At 42.5% G+C, this 27,980-nt stretch overlaps 1 protein-coding gene across 5 annotated transcripts in view; it reads right to left on the reverse strand.

The window, feature by feature from the left end:
* The window catches only part of CLCN5 (chloride voltage-gated channel 5), a 187,289-nt gene that overhangs the window by 50,012 nt on the left and 109,297 nt on the right, over positions 1–27,980 (reverse strand). For all 5 annotated transcript variants that reach the window (XM_029607481.1, XM_029607482.1, XM_029607485.1 and 2 more), the window contains 2 exons: positions 12,677–12,828; positions 11,253–11,352 (listed from right to left, as the gene is read on the reverse strand). In XM_029607481.1, coding sequence (XP_029463341.1) covers positions 11,253–11,352; positions 12,677–12,828 — 252 coding nt within the window. The remainder of the gene's footprint in view (positions 1–11,252; positions 11,353–12,676; positions 12,829–27,980) is intronic.

A 27,980-nucleotide genomic window follows, 5' to 3' on the forward strand; every position in this document is an offset into this window, starting at 1 on the left:
ACCATATGCAGAGCCCTAAATACCAGCAGCGTTTTGAATATGGATTTTCCCTATCAGCTCTATTACCCTTCATGTGCAATATAACAGGGGGTAGCCAAGCTACCTTTGAAAGCTCCACAACACCGAGTGAGGGGGGTTCCTGGGCTGGGGCATAAGCGCTCCATATCTGCCACTAGGAATCGTCGAGGCCTTAAAAAGTATTGTAACAGCACGTCTGAACAATTTTTTTTTTTAATTTACCATTTTTTCCAAAAGGTGCTTTAAAAGGAGGCAATTTTCAGACCCCTGGGCTGCTTTCCAGGATGTGAAGTTCCCACAAGATCATTTTTTTTTTGTATTTATAACTTTATTAACAAGAAATCAGATACAATAAAGATATATGAATATGAAACCTTATTTGAACAGACATGTACTTTAGGAAATCCGTCTTTTGTTTTTTGCTTTATCCCCCTCCCCCTCTTCCCCACAAGATCATTTTCAGAGGCAGTCTACCTGCAGAGTACCCATTTTCAAACTCTGCCGGTGTGCGCAGCTCGGCTACAAACGTACTTGCAGCATTTGGACCCCTCTTTACAACAGTCACAAATCAAGTACCAGAAAGCATGTGCCTATCTTCCCTCTCCCAACCTAACCGTGCCCCACAGGTAAAAAACAGCAGGTGTACTTTTACCTGCATGGGGGAGGGGAGCACATCCCAAAAGGCATTTTTACAGGGTAAACATCTTAAAACCCTTTGAAATCTGTCTTCTCCGAAGGGCAGGTTAACAGTATCGATAACGGTTTGCAGTGGCAATTTGTAAGCACTTTTTGTTTTTGGTTCTGAAAAGCCCACCGGGCATAGAGGATTCCCGTAACGGAGCCGGGGAGAAGAACGAGGTGCGTGCATCGCAACTGCCACCAAGACCGACACAGAACTGGGCAGTTAAGTCCCAGAGCTTCCTGTTATCACTCCGTAGCTGATCGGTTTGAGACTGATGAAGGGAGGAGGCCAGTGGTCTGAAATTCAGTGAGCAGCACTGCACCCACAGCAGTGAAAGACAAAGACCTAGAGAAATTATGACAACCCTTGTTTTACTAGAGTTTAGAAAAGAATATCAATAAGAGGACTCTGGATTACACCAAAAAAACCAAAACAGTACATTAACAATTTAGGGTAGTCATTCAACTGTCCTGAATTCAAACAGTTAAGGAGAAATGACTACTTACCTGATAATTTCCTTTTCTTTAATGAAGACAGGTTAATCCGCAACCAGAGGGTTATGCACCTCTACCAGCAGATGGAGTCGGAGCAAAGCTGACATCATGGTATATAACCCCTGCACTGATATCAGCCCACCAGTATTCTCTGCAAAAGCCAACTGTGGACAACTAAACAATACATGAACATAACTATTAGACAACTATTCAAGCACTCAGCTAATAGGAAAACACTGAACTCAACAGAGTGCAATATCACTAATCTAGGGGCTGGATGTGACACTTACCAGTAATCCCCAGAAACACAGCCACACAGGAGGACAATAGCACCACCATCCAGCAGCCAAGGGTGGGAAGGTGGATTAACCTGTCTTCATTAAAGAAAAGGAAATTATCAGGTAAGTATTAATTTCTCCTCTCTTAGCATTCAGACAGGATAATCCAAGCTACTTCCGAACAGGGCGGGAGGCTGCTCGCGGTCCGATCAACACAGAACATGTGAAGGCTGCATCCTCTCGGGCTTGCACATCCTGGCGGTAATGCCTGGAGAAGGTGTGTAAGGAGGACCACGTCGCAGCTTGGCAAATCTAGATAGGAAACAACAAACTTATCTCCACCCATGACACTGCCTGAGCCCTAGTGGAATGAGCCCTAACCTGACTTGGCAACAGCTGCTCGGCATCCACATACACAACCATGGCTACTCCTTAATCCAATGGGCTATTGTAGCCCGTGACGCCAGCTCGCCCTGTTTACTCCCACCATGGAGTATAAACAGCCAGTCCATCTTCTTGAGATATCCTAAGATACACCTCCTGACATCCAAGGACCGTAACAGGCGATATTCATCCGCACCTCTATTCCTATCCAGAGTCAGCAGGGAAACTGATTGATTCAAGTGAAAATTCGTAACCACCTTTGGCAAAAAGGACTGAACAGTTTGCAGCTGTATCGCCCCTGGAGGCACTCGAAGAAACAATTCCCGGTAAGTCAAGGCCTGCAGTTCGGAGACTCTAAGTGCAGAACAAATTGCCACAAGAAACGCCTTCTTCAAGGTAAGTAACCTCAAGCAGCGGCTATGCAGTGGTCGAAAGGTGGGACCCACCAAAAAAATCCAAACACAGAATAAGACTCCAGAAGGGCATTAGTAACCGCAAGGGAGGACAAGATGCTTCACCCCTTTTAAGAAACGGGTCATATCTGGATGAGCTTACAAGGGTCCACCATCCACCTGACCTCAGAAACATGCAAGAGCCATCACCTGTACCTTCAACAAATTAAGGGACAACCCCTTACTCAATCCATTCTGCAAAATATCCAAAATGAGTGGGATCTCAACTGAACGAGGATGAACCCCTTAATCCTCACATCAAGCCTCAAACACCGCCAAGCCCAAGGAAGTGGAGAACTTTCTCGCTCATAGCAAGGTGGCAACCACAGCAGTGGAGAATCCATGCGTCAGCAACTGAGCCCTCTCAAGGGCCATATGTAAGACAAAACTTAGTCAGATCTTCATGAAAAATAAGTCCCTGCCACAGCAGATCCCTGCGTAATGGTAATCAGAGAGAAGAGTCCATCAGGAGCCTTCGCAGCTCTGCATATAACGGCCTTCTGGGCCAATCTGCCACCACAAGAAGCACATCCCCATGTGACTCGCGATTCTTCAAATCATTCTGCCTGACATAGGCAACGGGGGAAAGGCATATAGAAGCTTGCCTTCTGGCCACTCCTGCACAAGGTCATCAATGCCCAAGGACTTCAGATCTTTCCTGTGACTGAAGAAGTAAAGAACCTTCACATTGTGAGATGTCGCCAGCAAGTCTAGAAACAGGAGGACCCAGCAGTCCACTATGAGCTAGAACACCTTGCTTGACAATTCCCATTCTCCTAGATCCAAACTGTCTGCTGAGAAAGATGGCTCTTACATTGTCTTTTCCTGCAATGTGTGAGGCTGAGATCTCCTGAAGATGCACGTCCGCCCATTCCATGAGTTGAGCGACACTTGCTGGATCTTGGTTCCTTCCTGGAGATTGATGTAAGCCACTGTTGTCGCATTGTCCTGACATTATTCAGATCGCTCGTCCTTGCAAGAGGTTGACGAATCGCAAGCATGCCAACTGAACGGTACAGGCTTCTAGACAATTGATGCTCCAGAGAGACTCTTCTGTACTCCAGTGCCACTGCGCTGTCAACTCCTGATAGTGAGCTCCCAAAACCTTGGAAGCTTGCATCTGTCATGAGTACTAGCTAGTCCGGTGATCGTAGGGAAACCACCTTCCTTAGATGATCCACTTGCAACCACCACTGCAGCTGTATGCTGATCTCCACTGGTAAGTGAAACCATATCAAATAGTCCCGAGACTGTGAACTCCAATGAGCCAGCAGAGTGTGCTGAAGAGGGTACATATGTGCTCTTGCTCACAGAACCACTTCTAGGATAGCTGCCATCAACCCGAGTACCTGGAGATAAGCCCACACTGTCGGGTTACTGTTTCTGTCAATAGTTGCATCTATGCCATCAGCTCCTGAATGCAGACCTGCCTTGTGTCAAACCTGCCTTGTGTCAAACCGAACACAGAGATACTCCAGTGTCTAGGATGGCTGTAGATTGCTCTTAGCCAAATTCACCACCAAACCTAGTTCCAGTAGCAAGGAGATCACCTTGCGTGAGACCAAAGGCTCTCTTCCAGACTCTAAGTTCGGATGGATCAGAATGCCATCCTTTCATCACTGCTGCTACCATCACCATACACTTGTTAAAGGTTCTTGGCGCAGTGGCCAAACGTTGATGCTCCAGATAAATGGGAATATGAAGGTATGCCTCTGACAAATCCAGAGACATCAGAAACTCCCCCCGCTGTTCTGCCATTATCACTTAAGGTTTCCACTTTGCGTGTGATTCATTTCCACGCGGAAATCAGTCACATGCAAATGACTGTTGACTCCCTTGAGATCTAAGATGAGGTAAAGGAACCCTCCCTTCTTGGATACAACAAAATAAATGGAATATCGGCCCATATTTTCTTGTGACATGGACACTGGAACTACAGCCCACAGGCTGAGAAGTCTTGGCAACATTCACTCCACTGCCTGCCTCTTCTGCAGAGAGTTGCAGGGAGACACCATGAAAACGTCCTGAGGAACACTGAGAAACTCCAGTGCATATCCATCTCTTATCACCTCCAAAACCCACTGGTCTGATGTGATCTTGACCCACCTCTGATAAAAAAAGAGTCAGGCAACACACCCTATCTCCTGTTCCCGGGTGGGTCAACACACCTTCATTGAGAGGCTTGGGGGGTACTATTACCCAAGCCAGAGCTCGGTCTGGGCTGCCTGGGATGAAAGGACAGAGGCCTACCCAAGGGCCGAGTCCTCTGAGAAACCGCTCCTCTGTAGCGTCTAAGGAATTTGAAACCCCTAGCATGACCCCTTCAGCCAAAGGAGGGCAGCACCTGCATCTTATCCTCTGGTAACCAAGGAGCCCAAGACTCACCCAAATTTTTGGCCATTTTCTCCAGCTCGCTGACAATCAAGAGTGATCCTTTAAAAGGCAATTTCATAAGATAAGACTTCAAAATTGTATCAGCCGCCCAATTCCTAAGCCATAGCTGATGCCTGGCCACTATTACCAAAGCCACCCCTCTGGCTGAAGCGCGGACCACATCACAACTCACATCTGCCAAAAAGGCGGCTGCCAGTTCCATACTGCCCTGGAATTCATATCAGATTCATTGTCTTCCTGCGAAGAAGTAAAGAAGAGTGAGCCACTAGAGAGCAACAAGAAGCTATCTGGAAATTCATTGCCATTGCCTCAAAGGCCTGCTTAATGATAGTCTCAATTCCCCTATCATGTGCATCCTTCAATGCCGCTCCCCCTTCTATGGGGATAGTTGTCTGCTTGGTGAAAGCATACACAAGTGCATCCACTTTCAGAAAGCACAATTGCTCTCTCGCAGCCAGATCCAGGGGGTACAGCCCTTCAAAGGATTGTCCCGTTTTAAAATTAACTTCTGGGGTGCCCCATTCAAGATCAATCAATTCTTGAATAGCCTCCATAATAGAGAAGAAACATGAGACTTTATGCAAGGAAATTAAAAGGGGATCTTTCTTGGGCTCAGACATGGACTCAACCCCAGTACTCCCAGCATCTTCAACATCTGGGAAATTAGAGCCGGTAACTCATCTCTATGAAAGCAACACAACAGTTCTGTATGGCTCCAATCCCGGAGGAATTTCCCCATCCTCCAAGGAATAAGGATCAGATTCATCATCTGTGCCATCAGGGTCCCTATCGGCATGATCTGCAGAAGGTCTAGACATACTCAGACGCTTACCCACAGTGCCAGACGTGTGGGAAACCGCAGCCTGCAATCCTGATCTATTAAGGTTGGCTGGGGCCACCAACTGCGCCTGAAGAAAGGACAACACCCCTTAAAAAAAATTCCACGCAAGAAAAAGTAGAGAGATCCATGCCAAAACCAGGGGGTGTCAGTTCTGCGCCCACTGGACTATCTCTGCCAACAAACCAGTTAAGGGAGCTCCAAATTCAGGTGAAACCTCTGGCAGCTCTTTTTCCATTCCCGCGTCATGCTGGGAAGGACAGGGCTTAGCAAAATCAGATGGAGACAATTCTCCCTAAGCCTTCAAACAGTGCCAACACAAGTTAGAAGGGACACCAGGCTGAAATGCCAGAATATAGCAAGCAGCACAAAGGGTAAGGAGTTTAGTTTTTTTTCCTATTTGCGCCATAGAGTTGTCAGTACGCTCCAACAGGTGTCCGATAACCATGTGCCCACCTGTGCTTGCAATAGGTGCTCAAAAATAGACACCTATCAGGTAGGTGCATAACTTGGGTGCCCACCTGAGCGCTCACTTGAGCACCCATAAATGCACAACTGTGTGTCCACTTAAGCGCCCCTATGCGCACATCTGACAAACTGACGTGGGGCAGCCTTCCGCACAGAGAAAAACGTGCGCAAATGCCGCGGCGGCCTACCACGCGGCAAACAAGCAAAGCCTGAGAACGGGGCCTAGCTCAAAAGGTTGCTCAACCTGCCAAGCTGCCCAACTCCCCCAGCTCCCCTGGAGGTGGGAATGGACATCGGATTGATGCACCAAGCTCAGAGAGCAGCAGGGAGAAGAAATCCCTAAATTTAACTCCCCCTTATCTTTTTTTTTTTTTTTTTTTTAACCTGAGCTCAGTAAGTCCCAGCCAAGTACAGAGTCAGTCTCCGGCTGTGGGGGAGAGGGCAAAGGCCTTCACCACCGTGGTCAGCTTCTTGCACCCACTAGTCTTTCAGCTGGTTTTTTTTTGTTTTGTTTTTAAACAGCTAATTCCACGCCGGAAAAACCAGCTATCGGACCAAGGAACTCCTCTGAGGGAGGGATCCACAGATATCACCTCAGGAACAAACTCGACTGAGGCAGGGACCATAAGCTATCACCACAGGAGAGCGGGTCTATAAACTTCCTTCTTTTCTCCTTCTACAAAACATTTTAACTCAATCCCCAGTAGGGAGGTGCACGTCCACCATCTGCTGGAATCAGAGCATACAGGCAGGCTGTTGTCAGTGCAGGGGTATAAATATATATACTGTGACGTCAGTTTTGCTCCATCTCCATCTGCTGGTAGAGGTGCATAACCCACTAGTGTGGATTAACCTGTCTGAATGCTAAGAAAGTCCCACATTTTGGATCCATTCAAATGTATTTTGATGGACCTTTATGAAAGTCTCTCTCCCTTAATTAAAGTGCCCCTAAATGTCTGGCACAGAATGAAACCTGAAATAAAAAGTTAGCTGCTGTGGCAAAGGTAGTGATGGATCATGAGGCAAATTTGTAAAACGGTCAGTTATTGCTCATTTTGTCTCGTTCTTTCATCTTTAGCATAGCAGCACACACACCTTATGTAAACACACTCCTTTCTGATAAGAGCATGCACTACACTACTGTGACTTTCCCCAGTCCATGAAAAAGTAGTACAAGAGAGGGTAAAAAGAAAGCTTACATGCTCTGGCAGGTTGGTGGGGAAAAGGAAGGCGGGCAGCAGGCGATCTGAAATCCTCAATTCAGCTACAAGTGGGACATTTTCCAAACTCTTACAAAAGATTATTATTTATAAACCACCGGGCAGAAAACCCTTGCAAGTTCAGTCCTGACACTCAAACTCCATACCACTTTAGATCTCCTTTCCTTCAGGAAATGGTGGAAGTCTAACTTTTTGAAGCAATATTCTGTGCCAATCAATAACACAAACCCTATTGCACTATGCTATACTAGACTGCGTTATTACATAGACTTTACTGCACTATCCAGGGACTTTACTAGGACTATGCTATTCACTGTACCAAATGTTTATCTACATTTAATGTGCATCCTACACTATAATTACTAGGTTGTATGACTCAGCCATTCTACCTAACATGCTTTGAACTCCCTGGCTAGAAATGATGATGAAAACATATCCAACATACTGTACAAATAAGCTTCCTAAAAGAATACATGCCTCCCATTCACTAGATTCAAATGGTTCATATTGATTGTGACAACAAACGGCATCATATTACCTAGCATGAACCAACAGAATCCCAATCTGTAGGAAGTAATTTTTGTATCCTCTACTCCATACTTGAAGCCAAAACCACCCATTCAAAACAATAAACAGCTAACACAAAAAACGAGGAGCATAAGCACTGTATAAGCTGGTATCATACAACATGCAAAGCAGCCAACTATATTCAGCAGAACACCGTAATTATAAATATACCTGGCTTTTTAGCTCTTATGCAATTAAAAAAAATACATTTTTGAGCAGGCTGCTCCTGTAAATCTTGCAGCCCATGAAAGCCCCAAAATAATCAAAATATGCAATAGTACCACTAAAGCAAAAAATGACTCAAACCCCCATGACCCAACAAACTACTAATCCTACACAGGCCATAAAATACTCTGCTTGAGCAATGAATTGTAGCATGTAGGGAAAAAGCAATTTTTGAACATGTCACATGTTTGAGTCTGGGGGAAATGCAATGGGCTCTGCTTACAGGATTTAAAATATAATGATTTGCCTGTGAAGTTGCTGTTATTACTTCTTGTACATACTTTTGAAATACACTGCACAGCATACACACAGCGTGTAAAACTTATGTCATGTCTGCAAAACAGACAGGAATGTGGTGTGATGGCGTTATCTCGCAGATGGCACAATCCACTAAAAAGTGCCTCAAACTACATTCTGCGGTACAGGTTTAATACTAATGCTAATATCCGACTGCGGATATTTTAGGTAATATTGCATCATTTAGCTTGGATTTTTTTGAATGGTTTTTAGTCCAAACAAGTATTTGAGGTAATAACCTTTTATTTTTGACAATTATACATATAAAAAATTTTGATATAAAAAATAATGGTTATTTATCCTTGTCATCTGGTCGACTTATATATATATATATATATATATATATATATAGGTAAATTTTAACCTCAATTGAATCTGTATCTGGTTGATGTTGCATGATTGCTCAGTTATGCCACCATTTTTAACTTTGCTTTTATATGTCTGTTTATATATGCGTATAGTTAAGAAATGTTTACATTTTCTATGTGTTCAACCAGATGACAGGGATAAATAACCATTTTTTATATCAAAATTTTTTATATGTATAATTGCCAAAAATAAAAGGTTATTACCTAAAATACTTGTTTGGACTAAAAACCATTCAAAAAAATCCAAGCTAAATGATGCAATATTACCTAAAATAACCGCAGTCGGAACGTATCTGTGAAGATATTTAAATGCATTAAAAACTGAACCTTAATTATATGAAAATGTCTATGATGATCTTAATCAAATTAAAGTAAAAATGACAAAGAATGGAATGAATTAAAAATAAAAAATTATCAATACATGATACATACAACTTGAAATTTGTAAACCGAAGTGAATTCTTGCTAACAGTTTAGAAAAGCATGTACTTCTTCAATTTGTAGGAAAAATAATATTCAACCAACCTTAAGTTGTATATGATTACACACAAAATCTTGTAGACTCCATTCACATAATGGTGCCTAATATCAAGAGTAAGCATATTAAAAACTTTAATAAACTAAATAAAAAATATTTATGTATATTTTGATGTGATGGAAGTTGGCAGCAACATGTTTTGATGATACTACACTTGCTATCTATTATCGTGTGTCTCATTAGTAACTCTTATTCAGCGCCGTGCCGACTGGTCTACGACTAGCTGTGAAGAGAGTCTAAAATCGTGTTCCTGAATGGTATGCTTTAAATTTGAGAGGAGTCATTGGTGGTTAAATGCGCTGTTGTTAGTATACACTTAATCTGGCAAATGTGTTTGTACTGATACTGGACCAAATTTAAAGGGACAATCATTCTGGGGGCATTTCTAGACAGTATCAAATACCATTTTAGACTGTTTCTTCATAGCTAGTCGTAGACCAGTCAGCACAGCACTGAAAAAGAGTTACTAATGAGACACACGATAATAGGTAGCACGTGTAGTATCATCAAAACATGTCACTGCCAACTTCCATCGCATTAAAATATACATAAATATTTTTTATTTAGTTTATTAAAGTTTTTAATATGCTTACTCTTGATATTAGGCACCATTATGTGAATGGAGTCTACAAGATTTTGTGTGTAATCATATACAACAAGGTTGGTTGAATATTATTTTTCCTACAAATTGAAGAAGTACATGCTTTTCTAAACTGTTAGCAATAATTCACTTCTGTTTACAAATTTCAAGTTGTATGTATCATGTATTGATAATTTTTTATTTTTAATTCATTCCATTTTTTTGTCATTTTTACTTTAATTTGATTAAGATCATCATAGACATTTTCATATAATTAAGGTTCAGTTTTTAATGCATTTAAATATCTTCACAGATACGTTCCGACTGCGGATGTCTTTTAGATAATATTGCATCATTTAGCTTGGATTTTTTTGAATGGTTTTTAGTCCAAACAAGTATTTGAGGTAATAACCTTTTATTTTTGACAATTATACATATAAAAAATTTTGATATAAAAAATAATGGTTATTTATCCTTGTCATCTGGTCGACTTATATATATATATATATAGGTAAAGTTTAACCTCAATTAAATCTGTATCTGGTTGATGTTGCATGATTGCTCAGTTATGCCACCATTTTTAACTTTGCTTTTATATGTCTGTTTATATATGCATATAGTTAAGAAATTTTTACATTTTCTGTGTGTTCAAATTTTGTTGTATTAATTCTTATGTTTTTATGATGTGATTACAGCCCCTGAGGCAGCCGCTTTAAGAGTGGCAAAACCCGGCCTGAGTCGGGCAGTTTTTAAAATACGTCTCCACTGCAATAAATATTTGAAAAAGACTTTAGGCATCTATCTCCTTTGCTTTACCTCACGGCTTTTCTAGATTGCCTACCTTCTTGTTTTTTTTGGGTCCGTCCCTTGCATGGGCTGTGAGCCAGTGCTCACTCAGTTGCCTCCTCTCATATGCTTTCTGTTTCAAAATGGAAGCCTGCATGGGAAGTGGTGGCGCTGCCACAGGAACAGAGTGTACGTCCTACTCAATCCTCGAATGCAGGGAGAGGAAAGGAGGGAGCGATGTTTCTGCTGCTGGGGACGGAGAGCAGTAAGGCCTGGAGCTGTCCCACTGCAGAGGTGGCGCAAGGTAGCAATATGTGCTTAAGGAAGCAAAGGCAAGAGGGCAGGGAGGCTCTGATGGAGGTTTGTAGGGAAGGTTTGCAACTTCACAATAGACAGTGCTGGCCCTGTTTGCAGCACCAGCCCAGGAAGCAGGAGCCACAGCTGGAAAATCAACCAAGGTCTCCCACGTGGCAGTGCTCTTGGCCACTGGGCTGGTCCCACCCAAGCTATATGTAAATCCGTTGATTAAATCAATCTATCTGCAATACATCCTAATGGTGTTGCCAGGAGATTAGCTTTTCTTAGGTACCACAGGGTTAATTCGATGGAAGCAGGAAGTTGCACGTGCTCTTTAAAACTGCCGAGGTACCAGTTATTCCTCACCTGCCATGAGCCCAATGCAGAGCATCAGCAGCCAGCCAGAAAACGCATCGCTCACTCTGTGAAGCAGGGCCCACGCTGATTCTTTGCTCTTACTTGTAATCTTTCAACAGAAAATTAAAGGGGAAAAAAAAACATGAATATTTGCATTGCGCAGAGGAACTCAGCTGTGAGAGGTCAGGGAGACAAGGGACATGTAGAGGTGGACAGAGAAGACGCTGTTCTTGCTGGCCCTGAAGTGGATCGTGTGAACGTGGTCTGGAAGATGGGAGGGAGGGGGCGGGGGGTGGAGGCTGCCAGTACACTGACCCATCAGCTATGTCAGATCTTACACTATCTTTCTATGCTTTCCCCAGGAAATGAGGGCTAAAGAATTTTAGAAGACATCCCTAAAGACTGCCCCCCCCCCCCCCCCACAACAAGCCTTAGTAAAAGCTTCAAAATTAACGTTTAAGCCCTTTTCTGTGATCTACTCTATTTTATTTGCAACCTGCTGGTCTGTACTAAAGCAGAGACAAATATTAATTCTTAAACAACCTAGTAACTTCTGAACTCAGGGGGCTTCTTATGGCCGCATTACAATTCAACCAAATCAAAAAGACTGGGACTAATGTGCTGTACAGAGTGTAGTAATGACCCTTTGCAGAACAAGTTTTTGTTGCTTTAGTTTGGGCTTTTTCTCTGGCTGGTAAATCTCCTGTCTACTGTTTAATGCCCTTTTGGGCTCACAGAGTTGGTGGGATAATTAGCAAGAGGGCCCCTTTGCTTTCGGAGTTAGTTTCACGTGTGAGGAATGTAAGGTGCCGTCTATCAGGTCAGCAAAGGTGCAGCGCTGCTTTAACTTCTCACCCCTGACATGGTAGCACCCAAACAATGGCCTTCAAGGTCTCTAAACAAGCCGAAAAGGAACATCCAAAGCATTTGCGCATGCCAATTTGGCTGCATATAACTTATTTCTACTGAAAATAGAGAAATTTAAAAAAAACAACAAAATGCTGTGTCCTTGTGCCCAGATATAGGCAAGAAACAGCACTACGGCATCTTTTCCTGCTTTTTCAAGTGACACATTCAAGTCTGCTTGCACTATTCTATATGTGTATGCATGTGTATTTACACACACACACACACACACATATTATAAACATACAGACATATACACACACACACGTGTACCTATGTGTGACTATATTTGGATTTATAATTTAATTTAGGATTTCTATTCCATTTTTCATAGACGATGAACCACTTCAAAGCAGATCACAATAAAATTAAATAGTAAATCATTACAAAACAGAACACCAGGTTTACAAAGAGACTGTCGGTAAGTCAGCAACCCCTTTCATCACAACGGCCTGCTTAGACTGAGCCCGATAGCTTGTCGTGTGCTCAGGTCAATAAAGATTAACGTGCCAAGCAGCCCAACTCACCTCTCTGTGTCTGTCCCGGTCCCTTGATTTCTCCCGCACCCAGTCTATTGTATTGAAATCCTCATAGGTGCCCACCCCAGGGACAGGCTCCTCCAAAAAATCCATCATCTTGCTTGTGCCGTTCATCCCTCCTCCATTGTACATGGATGACTCTGTAATGGAAATAAAGACATGAGGCCTATTTACACCAAGAAAGAAACTATTTACTCTTCATTCAGAAAATACATTATAATAACTCACCTTTTATTTGCGGCTTATTTACTTTTTTGATACTCGTTTCAAATAAAACATCCTTACATTTATACCTTTGCAAGCCTATGACTCCAGTTAACGGAACAGAGAAAACGAGGGCCCATCTTTCCTGCCCAATTTCATTCCTAGCGCATAGCCACAGACCACAGTCGATCAAGCTTTCCCTTCATTTTTACTTCTTTTTTTTTTTTTTTAATGTAACTTTTTGGAAGCACTCTTTTCCCCATTAAAAAAGGCAAGATGTACATGAATCTCGATGTAATAAATCCCATTTTCTGAGGAGGTAAAAGTATCCTTTGCAATCTTATATCTATGGCTGCTCAACTGCAGAAAGGGCCCTAAAATTATCGAAATCTACATTGCCCAAAATATTAAGGTTCATTCTAGCAATCTGATTAAATCCACTGAACCAATCTGGCAAAAACAGTTTAAAGAAGGCATCATGTTACACCTGTGTTACTAGATCGTCCTCGGCTTCCAATTGCTCAACGCATCCAGTACAAGACGGCAGTTATTATATTCAAAACTGATTTCGTCCTGAGTCACACCATGATGCACTGCCTTGCTGCATGCGTACTGTCCGACACGCCAATCGCGATCACCACAAAGAGGACTGTTGGACGTATCATCTCTGCGCCATGTCAGACTGAGCAGTACCAGAGACTGTGCCTTCTCTATTGCGGCACCTATTCTCTGGAACTCCTTTCCAGAGGTATTACACCTGGCTGGTGGAGTGAAGGCTTTCAAAACTTTGTTGAAAACTTGGCTGTTTAAACAGGCTTAACTACTAGCCTTTTGGGGACTTTGAACATTTGCTAGCATGAATCATTTTCCTGATTATGGGCTGTCATGTTACCCCTGCGAATTTTTATGATCAGGCGTCACTTGTTTTGTGATAGTCTTTATTTGTATTTTTTGTGATTGTTTTATTTGTACATTGCCAAGAGTACTGATTATAGGCAATTCATAATTCCTAATAAAAGATGATGAAAGATAATCCAAGTTTTTTAGTCCTCTGAAAAGATTTTAGGTGGGATTTACAATAGTTACTAATCTAATGCATGGTGTTGTATGTGCAGACAAATTACAATATGCTTTGAAACATGACATGACATTTGCATGACCACACACTACGAGATCTGCAATGCTACAATGAATTGCAAATTTTCATCTTCATAATTCTAAAATTTTGCTAGAAATATTTAAGAGAGAACTGAAGCACAATGAAACAGCAACATAGTCATGATGGCTGGTTATGAACAAATTGGCCCACCTAGTCTGTCCAGGTGTTCCCATTTAAACTGCTCTCATTAAAGATAAGTCCCAGTTGAGGGATCCATTCAACAGATCTTAGGAGAAGGAAATGGTCCTACAAAACTGGAGAAGAGATGTTGTCATTCATCTTCATAAAAGTGGTAATAGAAAAAGGTTGGAAAATATAGGCCACTCAGACTTGCCTCAATGGTGGGAAAATTAATGGCGATTCTACTGGGGGAAAAAAATATATAGTGGAGCGTCTAGCATCCTGTGTGTTGCAGGATCCAGAACAGTATGGCTTTACCAGAGGGAGATTATGTCAAACAAATCTGATCAATTTCTTTCATTGGATAACTAGAAAATTAGATTAAAGGCATGCACTGGATGTGATGTACTTAAATTTCAGTAAAGCTTTTGGTATTGTCCAGTATAGGAGGTTCATAAATCAACTAAGTAACCTGAGGATTGGCACCAAGGTGGTGGACTGGGTGAGAAACTGGTTGAAGGAGAGGCATCCAATAGTAGTATTAAATGGAATTCACTGTGAAGAGAAATAAAGGCAATTAATGTAGAGCCTCAGGGATGCACCCTGGAGCTGATTCTGTTAGATATCTTTGTAAGTGATACCGTGGAGAGGTTAGAAGGAAAAGGAGTGCATAAGGAGAGTTATTACTAGCAAAGAAAAGGAGGAGATAATGCTTCTGTGCAGGTCACTGTCGAGACCTCACCTAGAATACTGTGTCCAATTTTAAAGGCCGTGCCTCTGAAAGGATATAAACAGGCTAGAGGTGGGTCCAGAAAAATACTACCAAAATGGTCTGGGGTGTGCACCATAAGACCAATGAGATAAGACTGAAGGACTTAAATATGAATATTCTACACAAGAGCAGAGCAGAGGGGATAAATTAATTTAATGGTCTCTGTTTTATTTTGTATTTATGTGGAACTCAGAATTTAAGAAAATGCGAGTAATAAATCTTTTTAAATTAAATTAAAATTAAACAGACATTCAAAATCAGGCACAAGAAAGAAGGGAAAATGCTCTAGATCACAGGATAAAGCTCCACTGGGGATAGAGTCAGAGCAACATCAGAAAAATGTCTTCTCGGTGTTAGGGTTAGTATAATGCTGGGTAGACATGAGCGTTAGCATGAGGTCTAGTCAGGTTAAGGATGGTCAGCCTCTTCTACTTGCTTTGTGCCAGTGTGTAGAAAAGACTTCTAGGTGACGTCATGAACACAGCAGTTACAATTTCCCACAGAAGAGGAGAAATACGCCCAAGCAGCTTCAAAGACCCTTACTTTTCAATATATTTATAAATGATCTGGAAAGAAATACGACGAGTGAGATAATCAAATTTGCAGATGACACAAAATTGTTCAGAGTAGTTAAATCACAAGCAGATTGTGATAAATTGCAGGAAGACCTTGTGAGACTGGAAAATTGGGCATCCAAATGGCAGATGAAATTTAATGTGGATAAGTGCAAGGTGATGCATATAGGGAAAAATAACCCATGCTATAATTACACAATGTTGGGTTCCATATTAGGTGCTACAACCCAAGAAAGAGATCTAGGTGTCATAGTGGATAACACATTGAAATCGTCAGTTCAGTGTGCTGCGGCAGTCAAAAAAGCAAACAGAATGTTGGGAATTATTAGAAAGGGAATGGTGAATAAAACGGAAAATGTCATAATGCCTCTGTATCGCTCCATGGTGAGACTGCACCTTGAATACAATTCTGGTCGCCGCAAATCAAAAAAGATATAATTGCGATGGAGAAGGTACAGAGAAGGGCTACCAAAATGATAAGGGGAATGGAACAACTTCCCTATGAGGAAAGACTAAAGAGGTTAGGACTTTTCAGCTTGGAGAAGAGACGACTGAAGGGGGATATGATAGAGGTGTTTAAAATCATGAGAGGTCTTGAATGGGTAGATGTGAATCGGTTATTTACTCTTTCGGATAGTAGAAAGACTAGGGGGCACTCCATGAAGTTACATAATGCCATACTGGGTCAGACCAAGGGTCCATCAAGCCCAGCATCCTGTTTCCAACAATGGCCAATCCAGGCCATAAGAACCTGGCAAGTACCCAAAAACTAAGTCTATTCCATGTTACCATTGCTAATGTCAGTGGCTATTTTCTAAGTGAACTTATTAGCAGGTAATGGACTTCTCCTCCAAGAACTTATCCAATCCTTTTTTAAACACAGCTATACTAACTGCACTGACCACATCCCCTGGTAACAAATTCCAGAGTTTAATTGTGCGTTGAGTAAAAAAGAACTTTCTCCGATTAGTTTTAAATGTGCCCCATGCTAACTTCATGGAGTGCCCCCTAGTCTTTCTAGGTTAGCATGGGGCACATTTAAAACTAATCGGAGAAAGTTCTTTTTTACTCAACGCACAATTAAACTCTGGAATTTGTTACTAGAGGATGTGATAAGTGCAGTTAGTATAGCTGTGTTTAAAAAAGGATTGGATAAGTTCTTGGAGGAGAAGTCCATTACCTGCTATTAAGTTCACTTAGGGGCGGATTTTAAGAGCCCTGCTCGCCTAAATCCGCCCAAATCCGGGCGGATTTAGGCGAGCAGGGCCCTGCGCGCCGGTGAGCCTATTTTACATAGGCCTACCGGCGCGCGCAGAGCCCCGGGACTCGCGTAAGTCCCGGGGTTTTTGGAGGGGGCGTGTCGGGGGCGTGTCGGGGGCGGGACCGAGCGCAGCGCCTTTTTGGGGCGTGTCGGGAGCGTTTCGGGGGCGGGTCCGGGGGCGTGGTTACGGCCCGGGGCGGTCCGGGGGCGTGGCCGCGCCCTCCGGACCCGTCCCCAGGTCGCGTCCCGGCGCGCTAGCGGCCTGCTGGCGCGCGGGGATTTACGCCTCCCTCTGGGAGGCGTAAATCCCCCGACAAAGGTAAGGATGGGGTTTAGACAGGGCTGGGCGGGTGGGTTAGGTAGGGGAAGGGAGGGGAAGGTGAGGGGAGGGCAAAAGAAAGTTCCCTCCGAGGCCGCTCCGATTTTGGAGCGGCCTCGGAGGGAACGGAGGTAGGCTGCGCGGCTCGGCGCGCGCCGGCTATACAGAATCCATAGCCTTGCGTGCGCCGATCCCGGATTTTAGCGGCTCCGCGCGTATCTACTAAAATTCCGCATACTTTTGCTTGCGCCTGATGCGCCAGCAAAAGTACGCCTATTCACGCGGTCTGAAAATCTACCCCTTAGAGAATAGCCACTGACATTAGCAATGGTAACATGGAATAGACTTAGTTTTTGGGTACTTGCCAGGTTCTTATGGCCTGGATTGGCCATTGTTGGAAACAGGATGCTGGGCTTGATGGACCCTTGGTCTGACCCAGTATGGCATTTTCTTATGTTCTTATTTAGCATGAACCATGGAGATCTAACCACCACTTACTCCTACATGCTAACTAGCTGCATGACTAAGTCAAGAACAGTGTATTCTCAAGCAAGTCATCTCTCCCTGTTGATAAATGTATTTGCCGTATTTTTAAAAATGAATATGAAAATGTGGTAATTGGTCTATTGTTCATGATGTATTGTATGTGTGATAACAGAGGCAATAGGTGTGTAATTTTTACATTTGTGGGGCAAAAGCTGTGTAATATTTGTATCTGTATATGAACGTATTTCCTAGTTATTAAAACACTGAGGCTATTTTGAATAAGATATGATTGTTCTCTTTATGTAATGTGATTTTGTAATTTATTAGACCCAGGTATTTATTACCTCTGCATTTGGCTAATTTTCCTGCAAGATATAAACAGCTACTGGAACAGCTCTGCCAAGCTTGGATCAAAGGATATCTACTGCTAATTGGAAAATAGGAGAAAACCTCTGGCCTGGAACACAGCACAGCCTGTGAAATAAAGTGCTATATATAACGTGTGTGTGAAAACACAGCACACCAGCATCAGAGAGCACAGTAGTAGCAGCAACAAACTGACTGGACAAGACATTTCCATCTCCTTCCCTTCTGGGCAAAGCAGGGAACAGACTGGCTTGGATGAAAAAAATAACTCCTGGGTTTAGAAAGATATTTCTATGTAGAGCTGGTTACTGTAGGTTCTTAATTTTGTGCTTTGTTTATATACCAGAGTTATAATAAATATCATAGCACCACCAGTTAGTCTCTACTATGTCTATATCCCCACACATGCTCCCTGCTAGTCATGTTAGTGGCTTTAATAATGGAAGGGGTGGTGGAAACACACAACAGACTCCCAGTGGAGGTGATAGAGACAAACATGGTAATGGTGTTCAAGAAAGCACAATATAAGCAGAGAAGCACAATGGATCCCTAGTGGCTGGGAATCAGCTGAGGTCTGTGGCTTTCTTATGGGAGTTAGGCAGGATGAACTGGATGGCTCTAATGATTCTTGTCTGATGTCTCATTCTATAACACTGACAGGAAAGTGCTGTGATGCATGAAGAGCAAACAAGCCTTCCTTTAATCTTCTAGGGCAGAGGCAGGGGGAAAAGTGATAAGGACATTAGAAAGGGCAGATAAAGAAAGCACAGCCAAATGATACTGCAGGCCAGTGGGTAGCCAGATTTGTACTAGCAGGCTACAATGCCCCAGAAACCAACCAGGTCAGTGGAAGGGGTTAGGTAAACCACAGAAACCTAGGAGAACCTACAGTTAATGAGGCTGTTGCCCAAATCTAGGAGGCTGAATGTTTGGGCAACAGCCTCATTAACCATAGGTTCTTCTTTCAACCTTTTTAAATTTCTGGAATGCATTTTACCTGGGCTTCGAAGATGGCATTTTCAAATAGTCCCCAAGCCTTATGTAGACTTTTAACTCTTAACTATTCATTTTAACTTCCTTCTAACTAATTTCCTCATTTTATCATAGCCATCCTTAAAGTCATGTTACTGTAGCAGTCTTATTTATTTTCCCCACCAGTGAAAATCTCAAATTTGCATTGTCACTATTTTCAAGCAATTCCACCACCATTACTCGTTCACACCAGATCCAGTAATCCACTGATAACTAGATCTAAAGTCACATCCCCTCTCACTGGTTCTAGGAGCAACTGCTCCATGAAGCACTCATTTTTGGCAACTAGGGGCTTATTTAGGTTTCTCCTAATTTGTCTCTGTGGGAAAAATGCTTAGTAAAATAAGGCCCTGTGTTAGCCGCCACTTGTATAAGCTTGAGTATCTGAGGGATACTGCTCTTTATCTAAAGCGTTTTGTTGTCTTTCCTTATTGGTCTTCGACTATTCTGATTTGGAGAGGTGCTGGAAAGTTTGCTGCTGGAAGTGCAAAAAAACTACTCTCAGAGGAACAAATGAAAAACCTGTAAACCCTGCAATTAAAATTATTGTCTTTCCCATACTTACCCTAATCCTAATGGACAATTGTCATGGCCAGTAGTAAATCTGGCAAAACTGGATCGACTTTCATGGCATCACAGGGATTCAAAAGGTCCAAACAGGACCCTCCATCACCTCAGAAAATGGCTATTGGCAAGAAAATGCAACCACCCTTTCCATGATCACGAAGAAGCTGCAGCCCTTAAAGGAACTAATGACAGAGTACCACACTGCAAATACTGAAATTAAAATGAAGGTGGCTTCTCAGAGCGTAACAGCCTATTTCAAAAGAGTGGATGATTTCCTTGTTAGAAAACACAGACACTGCTACACGACCAAGTCAAAATTCTTCCTAAACTGTAAAGGGACCTCATAAATGCTAAAAGGAGTCAGAGAAACAATCTGAGAATTTGGGGGATTCTAGCATAAACGGAAGGTAATTTGATCCAGTGAAATTTATGTGGACATTTCTGCAATAGCTATCGTAAATTTGATTTATACGGCATATTAAGACTCCAAGAGCACACGAATACCCAAAACCAATTTTATTTTATTTATCACAACAGTGCACATCTTGACATACCTCCAATTATTGTTAAAACCTGGAAAAATAAAGGTATGGACATCTGTACTGTGGGAAGGGAAGAAAGTGTTAATCGTTGTGGATCTAAATGAAGTCAAAACACAGAAAAGGAAAACATTTGCAGCAATGCAAGAAAGCGAGGGTCAGGATTGTTCTATTCAGCGAGGATGAAAGTCACCGCGAACAACAAGACCGAAACAGAGGATTCTGAAGAGCAACAAAGTTATACTGGCATGAAATGAAACTTGGTGATTTCTATGTGCAAGAGGAAGAGAGAAATTGGGAATACCAGAGTGAAACAGGGAGCTTTATGTATTGATCACGCGTAGATTATTTGATTTGCACTTTTATAAATCGCAGTGAGCAGTTGAGACTTAGGAAGAATTACACTGAGTTAGAGATGTGCTTTTTATTTTTCCCGGTTCGGGCTTTGTTTTCAGGTCCCCGTGGGAAATTTCGTTTCCTGCGGTTCTTTTATTTGTTTTTTTTTTCATAGGTCCTGATTTTCGTGTTAGTGCGCACCTCCAAACCATGACGAATTAGACAATCTTGTTTTTTCATTTTTCATGAAATAGACAATTTTGTTGAAATTGTCTAATTCATGAAAAACAAATGCACATACGTAGTGGAAAATATCAAACTACCAAAATAGGTGTGCTGCGTTGACATTCAAGGTAGTTGCGTATAAACAAAAAAAATATTTTAAATAATTAGAACTAGGGAGAACAATTCATCAAATCATAAAGTGTCCTTTTAATCGGGGATAGTCCAAAATACAATTTTTGAAAAATGATAGCTTAATAGAGGTTTTTTTTGAGGCTCAGTCCCCCGACAGGAGACTGTGTTTCACAATGCTGCATCGGGAGGGACAACAGCGAATTCAATAATTATAAACCTGAAAACAAAAATAGAATGGCAAAATAATAAAACACATATCCACAAAAAAGGCAGAACGCATGAGGCATACAAGGTCAAAATACTATATATACCAGCTATGAAGAAAGCTATGTAAGTTAACCAAGACTGGATCAAATGGAAAGTAACAAATCCCTATAATTAAAACAAATTTAATTACAGCAGTGTAAGATGGAAAAAAGGGTAAATGAAAGTAAAATATGTCTGTGCATGATGTTGTAAAAAGTGATTACATAAAAATGAAATAAACCTAAAGTGTAAAATTACTCAAAGTAAAACCAGTGAGGAGCACAGTGAGGATGTAGTAGGGATCGAGTATGTTCTGTGTTATTCAGATTGGAAAAATGTATGCAAGAGTCTTAAAAGATAACAGATAAGGGATGTCAGAGTCTGCAAGTTTAATCTTAGAGATTCTTGGATTCCCATAATAAAATATCCGTAATGTTAACAGATATAAATTGAATGCACTAAGTTAGATACAAAGACATGCTGAAATGCTGAGATCTGACAGGGTGGCACTGTCGCACTATGAACTTTACAATAGTCGTCTATATGTTTGCCCTGAAGAATGGTGTGGAATTAATTCAGAAATATGAGAAATGGTTCATATACATCGTAGGCTAATTAAAACAAGTGAATGGGACTAAATGATTGGATGGATGTTTACAGGAACAGCAGCAAAAAAAAAAAAAAAAATATCATCTGAAATAAGTGAGATGGTGAGACTGGAAGAATAATAGGAGGGGGTTAGATTATTAGGACTACTTCTAATCTATAGCATTAGACCACCATTTCAGACCCACTGGGAGGAAGCAAGGTCTTTCATGGATGATGCAGGGTTTGGGAAGAAAAGGTTGCATAACAGATTGCTCTTACAGGTCTTCTGAATGCAACTCATGGGGCAAAAGGTTTGTTCCAGGGTCATTTTGCAGTTTATAGTTTGTTTAGGGAGGAAGCAGTTATAGACATTTCCAAAAGGTCTCAGTAATGCATAACACAGCAGAAGATGGCCGAAAGACCAACCAACCAGTTTAGTCTGCCCAGCTATTCTCATCCATACTGCAGGAATATAGCCCGGTTCCCAGCCATAGAGTATGACCACTTGCAAGTTATTTCTCCTTATCCAAGACAGCTTTTGCTTTCTTCCTCCTTTGTACTCTACTGTCTTGGGCAGATAACCATACAAAATTCCCGACTTCAATACACTGCCAGCACCTCCATGCCTAACCATAAAACTTTGTAATAACCCAAATAGCTACCAATTGGGCCGATACAGTACAGTGCGCTCCCGCGCTGTTAGCCGGCATTTGGATGCGCGTTTTCAACGTGCTAGCTTTACCCCTTATTCAGTAAGGGGTAATAGCGCGTCCAAAACACGCGTCCAACCCCCCAGAACCTAATAGCGCCCGCAACATGCAAATGCATGTTGATGACCCTATTAGGTATTCCCGCGCGATTCAGTAAGTAAAATGTGCAGCCAAGCCGCACATTTTACTTTCAGAAATTAGCACCTACCCAAAGGTAGGTGCTAATTTCTCTGGGCACAGGGAAAGTGCACAGAAAAGCAGTAAAAACTGCTTTTCTGTGCACCCTCTGACTTAATATCTTGGCGATATTAAGTCGGAGGTCCCGAAAGTTTAAATAAAGTAAAAAAAAAAAATTTAGAATGGGCCCGCGGCTCAAAAACCGGACACTCAATTTTGCCGGCATCCGGTTTCCAAACCCGTGGCTGTCAGCGGGCTAGAGAACTGATGCCGGCAAAATTGAGCGTCGGCTGTCAAACCCGCTGACAGCTGCCGCTCCTGTCCGAAAAGAGGCGCTAGGGACGCGCTAGTGTCCCTAGCGCCTCTTTTTACCGCCGGGCCTAATTTAAATAAATTTATTTTCTGAATCACGTGCTCTCCCGCGTTTTTTACTGTATCGACCCGAATATTAGCATGGCCTGCCAGACCCAGCTATGCAAGTGCCTGCATTTCCACTAGGACTGATTGTTCTTACTATATTTGCAGCCTGCCAGAGAGGCCTGGCTGCATGATTACCTGAGTTTCAATTATCTGGGATAAAAATAATTACATATGAGTGCATGGAAACCACCAACTATCCAACATGAGCTTTCATTTCAAATTATTACTTGGAAACTGCAATTACAGAAGATATTTCTGCCTAAAATAGTTACCCCATACAACGATGTCCTGGATGTTTCTCTCTCTTTTCTCCAAGGGAGCAGCTAGCCAGTTGGGTTTTCAAGATTTCCACAATGAATATGCATGAGATAGATTCAAATACCCTGGGGTCTCCAATGGATGCAAATCTCTCTCATGTATATTCATTATGGATACCCTGAAAACCTGACTAGTTAGGTGGGCCGCCAAGAGAGGGGTGAGAAAGCACTGCTCTATAGCATCTGGATACCTGCTGGCGCCCAAGTGAACCTGACAAAATCCCGAGTTGAGGTAAACATTGTCGAGCAATAACTGCTGATTTTGCTTAAAGTTATCGCATTTTAAAAAAGTAACTTGCACAGTTTTGCAGTTCTGTCTATACACAATCAACAGTCTGTCTGCTAACAGGTGCTACTGGTTTTAGAGCCAATGATGCAGATGAAGATTAAGATTTAGTAGGATGCCAAGAACGCTGAAGCATGCCATTATTTGAAAGGGCATTCGCAGACTGTGCACTGGGGGCAGCGTCCAAAAAAACACCCAAGCCAAAATCCTTCAGCACTTCTTATACTCTTTACCATTTGAAACCTGATGCCAGAGAAAGAATCCCTTAGCGTTTTATGCAGCATGTATTATACGCATTCCAGCATCTGTCACATAGCAAATGCTTCAGTGGGTTTGCATTTTAGCCTGATGGCTAGAACAGAGCGACCTTCCAGCACCAAGTGACCTTCATCAAGTCACTTAACCTCACTGCCGTCGACCAGTCTCTGTCTCTAAACTCCCCCAAACGCTCGTTCTCTTTCAGGAGTGCACACAGCAGTCTAAGTAGCTGTATCCGTCCTGGAGGGAACTGGAATCTTTGCCAGTTACGATTACCTTTTATTTAACCAACGAAAGAATAAACCGAAGTTGCCATGGGCCTTAGCAGAAAAAGGATCCGGGCACTCTCCTAAGCTTGTGTGCCAGAAGCTCTTTGGATAAATCCGATGCTGAGCCAATAAAGAAGGCATCGCTGCCTACGAGGATCTTTCAAGCAATGGCTCAGAACGGGCATCGAAAGCAGACATGTGGAGGACAATTCTCCAAGCCATTTGTCCAGCCTAACAGCGATTCACCCGGGTAAGCTGGCCTGTCTGAATACTGCCCCTCTCAGAATGGCTGCAAAGTACATGCGGGGGGGCATTCTGGGGTCATCTAGGCTGAAGGAATAAAGTACATTTTCAAGTTGGCATATAGATTTTTTTCCCCTTTTCTCCACCTGCCAAAAAAAAAAAAAAGGGGAGAAAGCCTGCAGGTACTTTTGCCACCAGGTGCCTGCTGAGATGGTTACTGAAAATTGTCCCCCAAATATTTGTGAATTTCTTCCTTTAGTTTCCCATCATCAAACTATAAAAGAGCAAGACTGCAGGCCTTCAGTATAAAGCTTGCTCTAGATAGCAGGGACAGGTTTGTAAACAATGCTGGGGGTTTTTTTTGTTGTTGTTTTTTTTTTTTTTTTTTTACACAGTGGGACCAGCACTGGCTAAACCCTAAAATCAGAATTTCCTTTATGAAAGTTAAAAAAAAAAAAAAAAAAAGAATTAAGGTTTTCAAACCGAAACCAGGAAAGAGCCCTTTACTGCCCACCAGGGCTCAGTTTTTTCCAGTAGCTGAGACTCTGCAATTAAATGCGCACCGTACTGTCTGCTGTGAACAGAAACCAAACACCACACTTAGGAGCTAATGAGCAAGGAATATGAATAAATGATGAACGTTAGTGCTCATTCCCTACCACCTGCTTCTGAAGAGAGCAAAATAGCCAGAAAGCTAGCGTTGCGCAGGCAGCCGACAGCTTTGTATTTTTTTCTGTCTGCAATTACTTAGTTGCTTTAGTAAAAAAGACGGACTTGGGCTGGACTGGCTCCGTGGCGGTGCTGGGCACGGTCGTGTGGGGAAACCTAGTTTCGGCTCCCTGGGCCAGCCGAGGCGGCTGCAGAGGCAGCATTCACAGTGCCTACAGGAAGTCTGCGCTATAACATCCCAGTGGTGTGTACTGGCCCAGTGCCCGTTTAACTCAACAGGTACAGTAGCCATGTGCTTAAGGGGCCCCTTCCCCGAAAGCCGACTGTTACGTACCATTACAGATCTATGAGGAAAGGCCCCCAAAAGGTTTTTAAAAGAAATACTATGTTTATTCCCTATCTGCTGGCAGAATTCTTGCCAGCTGAATAGGATTTATTGAAAATATTTATTTTCCTTTCAGCGGCCCACCGTGCTAAGCAGATTACAAGATAAGAATAAAACAGAGAACATCAAATGTATAAAATAACAAAAAACAAATTATAACAAATAAACAAACTAAACAATAAAACAGTGCTTCCAGGAAGCAAGAAGTTCTATCACTCTACAGCCAAAATCACAAAGTCATATGCTATTTGAAACAGGAAGGCCTTATAGAAATCCACTGCTTATCCCTGGGATAAGCAGCCTGGACTCTGTCTACCCCTTGGGATCCTGGCCAGGTACTTGTGACCTGGATTGGCTCCTGTTGGAAACAGGATCCCAGGCATGATGGACCCTTGGTTTGACCCAGTATGGCAAGCCTTATGCTCTTAAAGTTAACATGGCCCGCTGCTTTCTTAGCATCACAGATTCTGCAGCACAGAAAGAATGGATTTTTAGCAGCAGCTTTCCATATCAAGACCAATATGCACATCACATCATTCATTATTACCTGGAATCCTGCCCCACTAGTCTTTTTCCTTATGCTGTTTATTTAAAGTCCCAGCAGGTTCAACAGGATGACAGAGTGCTTTTGGACAGGTAAAAAGGAGCTCTTTAAGGCTTTTAATGAATAGGCAGTATAGGGGGTAGGGCACTCTGCTTTGCTGACGTTTTAACTTGCTGATGTTTACCCAGCTTGGTGTAGCCCTACGGAAAGTATCAATTTACAATAGCTTTGACACCTAGCTCTGCATTACTAACAAACAGGCCGATTCAGTACGGTGTGCTCAGGCCGAGCGCACCGTTAGCCCCTGTCTGGGCGCGCGTTTTCGATGTGTTATTATTACCCCTTATACAGTAAGGGGTAATAGCGCGAGGAAAACGCGTGTCCAACCCCCCAAAAACTAATTGCCCCCGCAACATGCAAATGCATGTTGATGAGCCTATTAGTTAGTCCCGCGCGATACAGAAAGTAAAATGTGCAGCCAAGCCGCACATTTTACTCTCAGAAATTAACACCTGCCCAAAGGCAGGAGTTAATTTCGGCCGGCACCGGGAAAGTGTACAGAAAAGCAAAAAAAACTGCTTTTCTGTACACCCTCAGACTTAATATCATAACGATATTAAGTCGGATGCCCCAAAAATAAAAAAAAATAAAAAATCGTGTAAAAAAAAAAAAAAAAAAAAAAAATCAGCCCGTGGCTCGCGGGTTGGAAGAAGGACGCTCAATTTTGCCAGCGTCCGTTTTCCGAACCGTGGCTGTCAACGGGTTCAACAACCGACGCCGGTAAAAGTAAGCATCGGCTGTCAAACCCGCTGACAGCCGCCGCTTCTACCAATAAGGAGGCGCTAGGGACGCGTTAGTGTCACTAGTGCCTCCTTATTACTGCGGGCCATCATTTGAATATAAAATCCCGCGCATTTTACTGAATCGGCCCGAAAGACGGTAACTTTAAAATGAGCGTGCAGGCGCCTGTATATTTGCATTTGTGTGCACAAGATTTAAAATACAGCCATCACGCGTACGTGGGTGCCTAATTTTGAGTCGTTACACGTGCAAGCAGATAAAGAAAGACCTGTGTGTTCATTAATGTACTGCAAAGAACTCTTGGATCCTCCCAGGAGTCTCCTCTTTAAATGATGCGCGATTAGAATTCACTGTGAAGGTGCTGGGCTGATTCTGGGGAATCATTCACCCGGGGAGCTTCAAACTCTGGACAACCTTTCGAAAACTGATGAACTCTTTTATGAACTGGAATTTTCTTCAATAAATAATTGAGCACCTTGTACAATCGAGTGCTGTTTTCTCAGGTCATTGTTTTTTCTTTCATTTATTTAAATTTAGCTCAAGTCGCATTATATTCAGGTACTGCGAGTATTTCTCTGGCCCCAGTGGGCTTACAATCCAAGCTTGTACCCAAGGCAATGGAGGATGAAGTAACTTACCCAAGATCACCAGGAACATCGGCAAAATTTGAACCCTGCCTTCCCCAGTTCTCAGCCTGCAGCTCTAACCACTAGGCTACCCCCTACACACTCCAGGCTAATCCTGTTTTATGCCTATGATTTTACTGTGTTGATTTTGTATTGGATACTTTGTGTGGGATGTTTCATTATGTCATATTAGGTACCATGTTTGACTATCTTTTTTTTTGCATATTTTGATATATGTATTTTATATTGTAAATTATTGTGATCCATTTTGAGAATTACTTTATAGGGTGGCAGAAAACAAAAAATAAACAAAATCATGGGGCGTGGCACCAACTGCGTCAATTCCAGTTAGAGAATGGTGGCCAAGTATTGTCTGGCAATGTGATAAAAAGAAAAGCAGGGGCCAATACAGGAGCATGAATTAGGGCTGGATTTACTAATGCCGCAAGGCATAGTGAATCCCGCGGTAACGGGGGGCGGTCCTGCGATAGCAGGCAGCGATCGCACCTCCGCGGTGTGCGCTGCCGGCGTCGCGCCAAATAACTACACCATAAAAGGTGTAGTTATTTGTCGCGAAACTGGCAACGATAAAGGTGCTTATCTTTCGCTGTCAGCGCAGTCTTCGCGGCATCAGCCCCGGTGCTGCCCCGATTCCTCCTC

This window comes from Rhinatrema bivittatum, chromosome 6 (genome assembly GCF_901001135.1).
Source record: "Rhinatrema bivittatum chromosome 6, aRhiBiv1.1, whole genome shotgun sequence".
In the NCBI taxonomy this organism is placed as follows: domain Eukaryota; kingdom Metazoa; phylum Chordata; class Amphibia; order Gymnophiona; family Rhinatrematidae; genus Rhinatrema; species Rhinatrema bivittatum.